General features: G+C 42.6%; 1 protein-coding gene across 1 annotated transcript; it reads left to right on the top strand.

The window, feature by feature from the left end:
- The first annotated feature begins 3,865 nt into the window (after window positions 1-3,865).
- On the top strand, window positions 3,866-10,722 carry LOC139753353 (uncharacterized). The gene is made up of 3 exons (XM_071669710.1): window positions 3,866-4,233; window positions 5,993-6,515; window positions 9,950-10,722. The coding sequence occupies exons 1-3, from the start codon at window positions 4,086-4,088 to the stop codon at window positions 10,212-10,214; spliced, it is 936 nt and encodes a 311-aa protein (XP_071525811.1). The 5' UTR covers window positions 3,866-4,085; the 3' UTR covers window positions 10,215-10,722.
- The last annotated feature ends 300 nt before the right edge of the window (window positions 10,723-11,022 follow it).

Here is an 11,022-nt window from a genome sequence, read left to right on the forward strand (position 1 = left end):
TATAGCCCACGCCTCGCAACCATTTAACATTGCTGGAACCACTATTCCTTCAAACATACCGATTTTTGCGCTCCGGGATAACGTTCTCGCCTTCCACACATCCTTCAACGCTCCCTCCCCCACCCTATGACTTACTTCCGCTTCCATGGTTCCATCTTATGTTAAATCCACTCAGTGATATCTAAAACACTTCACTTCCTCCATTTTATCTCCATTCAAACTTACCTCCCAATTGACTTGTTCCTCAACCTTACTGAACCTAATAACCTTGCTCTTATTCACATTTACTTTCAGCTTTCTTCTTTCACACTCCTTACCAAACTCAGTCATCAACTTCTGCAGTTTCTCAATCGAATCAGCCAACAGCGCTGTATCATCAGCGAACAACAGCTGACTCACTTCCCAAGCCCTCTCATCCACAACAGACTGCATACTTGCCCCTCTCTCCAAAACTCTTGCATTCACCTCCCTAACCACCCCATCCATAAACAAATTAAACAACCATGGAAACATCACGCACCCCTGCCGCAAACCGACATTCACTTGGCACCAATCACTTTCCTCTTTTCCTACTCGTACACATGCCTTACATCCTTGATAAAAACTTTTCACTGATTCTAGCAACTTACCTCCCATACCATGTACTCTTAATACCTTCCACAGAGCATCTCTATCAACTCTATCATATGCCTTCTTTAGATCCATAAATGCTACATACAAATCCATCTGTTTTTCTAAGTATTTCTCACATACATTCTTCAAAGCAAACACATGATCCACACATCCTCTACCACTTCAGAAACCACACTGCTCTTCCCCTATCTGATGCTCTGTACATGCCTTTAGCCTCTCAATCAATACCCTCCCATATAATTTACCAGAAATACTCAACAAACTTATACCTCTGTAATTTGAACATTCATCTTTATCCCCTTTGCCTTTGTACAGTGGCACTATGCATGCATTTCGTCAATCCTCAGGCACCTCACCATGAACCATACATACATTGAATATTCTTACCAACCAGTCAACAACACCATCCAGACCCTCCGCCTTGTCGGCTTTCATCTTCCGCAAGGTTTTCACTACCTCTTCTCTGTTTACCAAACCATTCTCCCTAACCCTCTCACTTCGCACATCACCTCGACCAAAGCACCCTATATCTGACCTTCTGTCATCATACACATTCAACAAACCTTCAAAATACTCACTCCATCTCCGTCTCACTTCACCACTACTTGTTATTACCTCCCCATTAGCCCCCTTCTCTGATGTTCCCATTTGTTCTCTTCTCTTACGCACTTTATTTACCTCCTTCCAAAGCATCTTTCTATTCTCCCCAAAATCTAATGATACTCTCTCACCTCAACCCTCATTTGCCCTCTTTTTCACCTCATGCACCTTTCTCTTGACCTCCTGCCTCTTTCTTTTTTACATCTCCCAGTCATTTGCACTATCTCTTTGCAAAAATCTTCCAAATGCCTCTCTCTTCTCTTTCACTGACAATCCTACTTCTTCATCCCACCACTCACTACCCTTTCTAATCTGCCCACCTCCCACCTTTCTCATGTCACAAACGTCTCTTGCGCAATCCATCACTGCTTCCCTAAATACATCCCATTCCTCACCCATTCCCCTTACGTCATTTGCTCTCACCTTTTGCCATTCTTCCCTCAGTCTCTCCTTGTACTTCCTCACACAGTCTCCTTTACAAGCTCACTTACTCTCACCACTCTCTTCACCCCAATATTCTCTCCTTTTCTGAAAACCGCTACAAATCTTCTCTTTCGCCTCCACAAGATAATGATCAGACCCCTCCAGTTGCACCTCTCAGAATATACAATAAATATCAAGGCTTGGTAGTGCAGCGACTTGATAAACAATTCCCAGTCCGTGATTTCATTTTTGTTATTTCTTACAAATGTATTTGGAGCGGAAGACAATGATTTAAACTATGACCTTACTTATGGAACACAAACAAGAAGCTTTTCGCTTCAGTTCCGCATCACTGGGGCATAAAGATTTGTACCCCAGCCAGGTGTCTACGTCCTCCATACCTCAACTTCAGTATCGCGTTCGTACAGCAGAGCCTCGTGAGAGACTGATTAAGATGATAGAGGCACATGGTTTTAGTGGGGAAATTCTAAACTAAGTTAGAGCGTGGTTGTCTGAGACAAAGCACAGGGTTGGCCTAAATGGATTTGAGTTATGATCTTTTTCGCATACATTTTCGTTGCCCCATGTTGTTTTTGCAATGTCAGCAGAAGCGAGGGAGCGCCAGGAACAGATGAAGAAGGGCCTCGTGTGTTCACATCCGCTCCTTAGTTGTCATGTATAATGCACCGAAACCAGACTCCCCTATCCACAGTCAAACCCCACCAGCCTTTCCATTGTTTGCCCTGACCGCTTCATACGTCCTGGTTCAGCATGACGCCATCTGTATACCACATAGCTCTGCCTCACTGTATCCCATGCATGCCTCACACCCTCCTGCATGTCTACGCCTCGATTAAACATCTTTCACTCCATCTTTCTATCTCGACCTCGGGATCCCTCCATTTGTTCCCTCCGCATTTTTTTTTTTTTTTTTTTTTTTTTTTGTCTATTTATGATACATTGGAAATTATCCCCGACCAACGATTTTCAAGGTGATCCGAACCAGAATAAAGGTCCAGAGGATACACAACAGAACGACTTTTTTTAATCTTGTGGCGATTATTGGATATGGAGGAACATTTCGGTGGCCTTCGCCAATTCGACGTAGAACCATCAAAATCAGTATTGATTCTGATTTATTGGCATAATTTACATCAAAAGGGCGATGAAGTATACTCCTCTACGCTCATCTTTGTCATCTCTTGCAAGATATGTAAACTGCCAGAATTACCTAAATATGAATATTACGTTATCCCTGTGGATAGGGAGGAAAGAATGCTTCCCACGTATTCCCTGTGTGTCGTAGAAGGTGACTAAAAGGGGAGGGAGCGGGGCCTGGAAATCCTCCTCTCCCGTTTTTAATTTTCCAAAAGAAGGAACAGAAAAGGGGGCTAAGTGAGGATAATTCCTCTAAGGATCAGACCTCTGTTCTTAACGCTACCTCGCTAACGCAGGAAATGGCGAATATGTATGAAAAAAATTGATATTACGTATCACCCACCTGCATTTTGGTCATTCCTCCACGGAACTCATAAACATATGTCAGAGCCTAAATAAAAGAGAAAGTTTAACGTGCGATAACTATTAATCATGTCAATATTGATCATCCAGCAAACTTGTTCTTTCAGATCAGTAATTTCACTGTTCCTGTATGGTTATATGTTTTAACAACCTAGTGCATAATGTTGTAGCGTGTGTGCATCCCTCATTTGACCACCATCTACTTATCTGCTAATTATATTTGTATCATATTCTCGTTCAAATAGTATCTATAGATGCTCAGTTTGCCTCGTAGTCAGAGTGGTGTTCTTATCACATACAAATAAATCACACCTATTATATTTTTCATTCTCTTTTCCTTTTAATTCAATTCTTTATAATTCCTGTACTTCCAGACTTATATCTTTCGATATAAACTTCACATTGCACTTCATATCTTGTAATATTATTACCACTTGTTTAAATATATATATATATATATATATATATATATATATATATATATATATATATATATATATATATATATATATATATATCAAGACATTTCCAACCGACATAGAATATTTGTCGATGGTCTGGATACATTCTTGGACGCTCTCACAGCACATCGCCATCTAGTGATTGTTTTCGCAACTATAAAGGGTCTCCATTTCTTCATTTTTGGCGAGTGACACCAAACGAAACTTAGTTGGTTATGTGACTTGTTGAAGGTGTTTGTGTTGACTGTTGATGTTTGAGTATGTGAGTGTGTGTTTCTCCTCGAGTGCCCTCCGGACCGGGATCATGCACAATAGATCTCGATTTACCGTAGTTATACTTTCACTGTGATAGCAACAGTCATTTGTTTTGAAATCAATTGAAGATATTTACTATCGAGGCTTAGCAGGCAGTCTGACAGACGCTGCATTGTAAGACCCGGCACCACTATGGTTGCTTCTGAGCTGGACCGGAGGTGCACGGGCTTCCCCACGAACCACAGTGGCCAACTTGGTCGTTGTCCCCCGCCTGTGATCGTGAAGGTCCACCTGAAGAAGCACCTTCGTGACAACCCTGCTCTAGCCGCCGTTGTGGAAGGTAAGCAAGGCGCCGCCTCTTCGCCAAGCTTCTCCAGATTTCATGAAATTACGTGGTGCAAAATTGCATCTTATAAAGAACTGATGGTGCTCGTTAGGATGGAATTGGGCGATAGATGCGGAAAACTCTCTAGTATAGAATGCATAACTAGCTGGAGTACTTGCTTGACCAAGCTTTTGATATTGTCACTATGTTTACAACGGAAGATTATGTATATTGTATGAACACCTGCTTCCTCGGCGATGTGCTCTGTATGAGGCGACTGTATTCTAATAGGAGCTGTTTATCCTCTTACAGTATTAATGTAGATTATCATGGGTTCACATTTTGCATTAGGGAGGTAAACATGCGATATGCCTGCATTGATAAATTTGTTTTTTCTGGGTAATTAGTGGTTCTGGTAGTGGCATTCCCTTAGGTCCCGCCTAGCACGCAATAAGACAGCCTTACTGAGCAGAGCTGCATTAGTCTTTCACCAATGATGAGGGTTGATCATGGTAGTTGATGATGATGATGGTCGCGCTTGATTTTGATAGTGACGGGTGAAGGAGGTTGTAGGTGTTTGCCTCTGGAGAAGCGGTAACAACGGTGACGAAACACCTGAAACTCTCCGCAGAGTTTGATTCGAACGTTTCCATATGGAGAAGACAGTGTAAAAGTTTAACTAAGCTGCCATATGTAAAACTTCCCAATATATTCATGCTCATTTTAACAGCCTCTACATGATCGTTCCGTCACACTACATGGTTCACCCACCTAGAGGTGTTTTGTCCTTTGGTTCGGCAGGTTGCTAACCTGACTGGTCAGCCGTTGAGAACTAGTCGGTTGCATTAATGAGAGTTGTTAGCTAAGGATCTCCTCACTTAGGACAGCCAGTAGCTGACATAAACAAAGCAAGATCATAGCAGCAGCTGTTTTTTAAAATCATGGTTAAGGAAAGAAATTATCACATTTGTAAAACAAGTGACTTTGAGAAAAAACCATGTTTTTTTATGAATAAAAAGGTGCATGTATTGCTGTGCTTGCCTGACCTATTCACTAACCTAGCAGTGTTTCGACCGGGTATGACAATAAAGCAGAGGAGCAGGTAGGGGCAGTCGAGTGGTATATTCTGTGATATACGCGACGATGAGTAGGGGGAGGACGAGGGTTTTCGCCTATTACAAAAAGGATAAAGTGGAATAGGGGAAAAAAGACCTTGGGCCCAGGCCCTTTCACGGACTCCGGGTCCCCGGGATGCTGGCCTGTAAAGATCTTAAATCTTTTATGAAAGTACAAACGTCTGAAGTTTTTATTTTTCACTTTTGAAACAATTGGCAGTCCTTCCCAGAACGTCAGATTAACCTTAACGTGGTACAATGTGGTGATGGTTTGTGGGTTATACTCAACAAAGGCGTGAGATCGAAATTAGTGGGATAGTTTCCGCTGTGATAGACAGGTTAGGGTAGCAAGCGCGACGTAGGAAAAATCCTTGTATTACTGTCGCAAAACGTTTGGTTTTCAAATGCTCTTTGATTTACTTTTTTATTTGAAAAGTTTTCTTTTCTGAAGGTGATTCCCTGAAACGGGAATAGTTTATTCTGTTGATAACCACCTAGAGGAGGAAGGATATGACTGCTTGAGAGTTGAATGAACATTGGCGTACAAGTATATATTTTGGAGGTTTAAATTGTGGTGGTGGAGGTTCAGATCAGATTTTGTTATATGTTAACTGATACCTTGGAACTTTACACTTCTTTTACCTTCCTCTCTCATTTAGAGGCGGAGCGGACCCGGCTGGCACAGCTGCACAAGAAAAGGAAGAGTATCCCACCAAAGCTATCGGAGCTACACCAGAAGCAGGTTTCCTCGCCCAGGTTGGTGCGGTTGCACCAGGAAAGGCAGGGTAGCTCCCCGAAGCTGGCACGGCTGCAACATGAGAGGCAGGGTAGCTCCTCCAAGCTGGCACGGCTGCAACATGAGACGCAGGGTAGCTCCCACAAGCTGTCACGGTTGCAACATGAGAGGCAGGGTATCTCCCACAAGCTGGCACGACTGCAACATGAGAGGCAGGGCAGCTCACCCATGCGGCACCAGCAGTGTTCCTTGCTCAGGGTAGCTTGGGGGCAGGAGAAGCAGGGTTCCTCGCCCATGTTTGCTTGGCTATACAAGGAGAAGAAAGGTTCCTCACCCAAGTTGACGTGGCGTCACGAGGAGAGTCAGGAGGCCAGACCCAGGAAGCAGCCTGTCTCCGCCAGCTGCAGCCCGCACTCTTTCGGGAGGGATTATACACACGATAGTAGGTGAGCTGGTGCAGACCATTCTTTTATTTTCATTTTTTCCGGAGTGGTTAACTGTCACCCTTAGAAATCATGACTATTAACTTTGTCGTTAGCACAGTATGTCTTGAGGATTTCAGTTTTTACATGGATATATTTCTTTAATTGACAGGTAAATTACTTGCATCTTTCTAGCTGAGGTGTTGTAACTATAGCGATTCCCATGGTAGTGATAATAGCAATGTGATACATTATAAGGCAAATGTAGGTAGATGGTTTGGATATACCTTGAGAAGGGGGACATTTTGGTTGCAAGTCAAATGTGGTAGTTACAGCAGATCACAGTTCAGTACTCTCAATGAAAATAGTCAAAACACATGGCCAAAAGTTTTCCTGTGTTGGTGGTCAGGAAACGGGTGCAGTAGTTTGCGGAACTCGTGTGTCCACTAAGTGAAAAAGAACAAGACCAAGCCCGAGGGCGCTACTGGTTGGTCCACCACTGTGCCTCCAACACTGCAGCAGAAGGGCCATGCGACATTCACTCACACGGTGCAGCAGCTTAGGGAGATGAGTTTTTAGCTCATGTCATTAATTTTCTTAACTGGTAACGAACATTCCAGAGGTAATTATATGCCTCAGTTTGGCCATCTCGGATTCGGACCATTACAGATAAGTGAATGAATGAATATATATGATATAAATGATACCATCGCTATCCTAAACACTGAAAGACAAATTGAACACTGGACCACAAGACCCACAGCAAGCAACTCTGGCACACGTTAAAGAACATCCACACTTATCCCACCAACTCAGTCCCCAACTCATGAAGTACTTTTGACTCCTTCTAATGACAAACCTTCTTTCAAAATTTACTCAAATATACTTATTAGTACTTAAAGGACACCCACGAACCAACCTCACCTCTTATAGGAGGGTCATAAACAACCTACACAAAATCCATTCAGAAACAACTGCCCAACTATACTCCCAGTTCATTGCAAGCACACTCTTGAAGAGTTCGTTTGCTACTTGCCCTGACAACATATTAGACTTTCACAAAAAAAAATGTAGCCTATAACCAGTCCAAACTTACAGATATGTTCGACCACTCCTGGTTACTCGGCACTCCCAGAAACCTGCCAACATAATATTCTTTAAACCCCACAGATTACCCAACTCTCCCTCTCTCTACCACCTTATATAACTTTTGTTCTCAGGTCTCAAACTCTGTGAAAACTCATCCACAGCAGAATCAGACATAACAACGCACTCCCGCACGACATGGTTACAGAATAAAACACTTCACATAATCTAATGGCTTTAACCAACCACAGCCCCCCCCCCCCCCCATTACGCACAGTATAAGCGGTAGTAGACCTCATCAAAGCATTCGCCACTGTATCTCAGCATAGCCACACACAAAAAGATGTTTATCACTACACTACACAGCAGTGACAAAATGTTGTTGGCCGGTTTCATAGCCGACCGCCATGCCAGTCACTCATTGGCTTTATCTCTAAAACACTTCAACTGTACGGTATGGTTCCCAAATTCTTCTCCAACCCTATTCAGTCTCCTTACAGCACTTCACATTACCTCTGGCAAACCACAACATGAAAACCTTTCCGTATGCAGACAATCTCACAATCACATAACACCCTGACACCACGGTAGCAACATCAGACATGCAGCACAACGTTAATTTACTGGAACAATGGCGCACCCAGAACAGAATATCTGTATCCCCATGGAAATCTTCAGTCATTCTTTTAACTCCAGACAGACACGAATCCGGCTCACACTATCCAGTCACCTTGAATAGACAATCACTCCCACTGATTAAAACACAGACCATTCTAGGCATCCCTTTACGACTCGCACATGACATTTACACCCAACGCCATCAGCACAAAAGCAACACAAACTGATTAAACTCGGCGAGTTGACAGTCACCAGATTTGAACGAGAGAGTCTCTCAACATTCTCTACGAACAATTCATCCGTTCCTATTTCCTATCTGGTCTTCCGTCCACTCAAAACCAAATATAAAGGAGCTGCAAACCACAATTTTTTTTTTCTTTTAATACGGAACAACCACGGACACTTAACACTTTCATAATGTTGTTCACCCTTACTTTTACTCGTGTTATTCCACAAGACTCATTTATTAAGGGAAAGGTACCTTGTCTCGTTCGAAATAAAACGGTTATGCACAAGTTTGTATCTTGATGAAATCAGACTTGTATTATTAAGTAGCTGTTGAGTATTGAAACCTTCCATGATCTTGAATACCGCTTCAAACGTCAGTCTTCTTTATCCCTGATGACGGTCGTTTAAACGGCTCTAATAAGACTTGTTTCTCATTCTTGCTATCATCATGGTATCTCGCCTTTGTAGTTCTCTCACTTTTATGCATTTGTGCATTTCTTAAGAAGGTTCAAGTTTGGGACACGCCCTTGAAGCGTAAGAAATAAAGGATCACGTTGTTAGACCTTAAACTGGAGTGCCCTCGCTTTTTTTTTTTTTTTTTCTACGATGAAGTAGGAGGTTCATCGTTGATGGTGGGGTGACTGATGAATCTCCGGCAAATTTCCAAACTTGTCTTTGTAATTTGATGGGTCATTAGAATAGGGAAACGATCACACCCGCGGGTGAGGATTGAACAGACACTGCACGAAAATCGACACTTTAATGGCGTTTTCATAGTCGACTGGCCTTGAGCAGTTGCAATGCGTGAGTCCTTTTGCCTCTGAAATAATAGTAGCATATATCCACAAACTTGAGGCCTAAGTGTTTTGGATGGTTACCCTAACAGTTGGATAAATCGCTTAGTTTCTACGTCTGCGAAGTAGGAGACAAAACTCACAGAGATGACTGGAAGTCTGGTAATGAAATGGGTCTTAGATTGCTGGGGTTCTGAGGTAAGTGGATTATATGAATATACTAAGAACATGAGTTCCTCCAGCAGAAGAGGACACGAAGAGTGAAACGTTGGTAATGTAGCAATCCCTGCCCTTAACAACAACGTCTATGTTAACGCTGACTCGCTATCTCCCAGAAAAATTTGCATATCAATAACTCGAGGTATACTTGTCGTGGTGGTTCATAACATCAACAGAAAAATATAGGAAAGGTTTAGGGATGTATTGGGGATTTTATCATTAAGCTATGACTATGGGACTAATTATTCACCTGGAGAGTAATTTCCTTTTCATTAAAAAAATCTTTTAAACCTGTGCCCTTTTGCTCCAAGCAGCCCAGTCTTCCAGATATTATATAGGACCCTTTGTAAGACTAATGTCACTTTGATAACAGATTTATAGGCTTTAATCTTCAGCTGTAGGAGGGCTTTATTTCTAAGGTGCATATAAGGCTGCTGTTATTAGGTCTTTTTGGTATTTACGTAGTTGTATAATGCACAGTGTTTGAGAATGTCTCATGTATGTTCCTGGTAGGTCGGACTCGACGCGTCGGCAACGTCTGTCATCCACCAGCTGCCCCACCGCACAAAACTTTTGCAAACCTTCTCTTTCTGGGACCCACAGCCACCAAGAGCCCTGTCCAGCAGCAGGAGAGGAGCAACATCGTAGGATCACCAGCAGGAGACGCTGGAGAGAGCTCCTCCAAAGGGCCGTGCGCGCCTTCCGCATGGTGTTAGTGCCGCTGTGCAGGGACAAAAAGGTTGCCAAGTCCTCGGACTCTCTGGTCGACCGTTTCTGAAGGCGTTTTTGATGTAGGTTTCATTTAGAAGTATTGGAGTAACACCAGCAAAGAGATCTCAATCCATTCGCTTTCCAAATATGGCAATGTTGACAACAGTACGACCAGTACAGCCTAGTCAATACACTTGGAGCTTGTTTGAAATATCTCTGATGCTGATCTTTCACGTCGACGTGTGAAGAAGCCTCGATACCGATATGTTGTTGATATATATTAGTAACGTAATTCATAGCATTCTTAAAGTAATACTTCATGAGTTATCATGCATGTCTCATTGAGTTTTCCGCTCTCTTACGCGAGATTCAGAGTTCAAACAAAATTCTTTTGTTCCTTTGTGGATTAGAAATTAAATCTTACCTAATGCTTTTTGCTTGGATGAAAGGGCAGATGTTACTGGTGTTATATTCTTTGATATCTAGTATCTTTCGCCAAATCGCCTGTAATTTAGCGTAGACTTGATGTCCAGAAAGAATGTTAAGTGTACCAGAAAATATAAAATGAAAACTTATGGTCATCTTTTATATCCTTGGCTATGTTCTGCTCTGTTAGTGGGAGGAGATACGGGGATTTTATACCCCTGGCTCTGTTATACTGTGGAACATATACCTATGGCAGCTCCAAGAAAGGAGTTCACAGACACCTGTGCCTACTGAGAGCCAGCAGCAACATGCACCACTCTGCGTAGTGCAATTGCCCCACGCACTCTCCTCACTGTCGGCCTCATTTGCCGTGTTGGTCTCCAAGCACAGTTCAAATCTTCCAAAATAATTTCTTTGAAGTTCACTGATAATCTCTCCCCATTTCTATT

The sequence above is a fragment of the Panulirus ornatus genome, chromosome 14, assembly GCF_036320965.1.
Source record: "Panulirus ornatus isolate Po-2019 chromosome 14, ASM3632096v1, whole genome shotgun sequence".
Taxonomy (NCBI): Eukaryota; Metazoa; Arthropoda; class Malacostraca; order Decapoda; family Palinuridae; genus Panulirus; species Panulirus ornatus.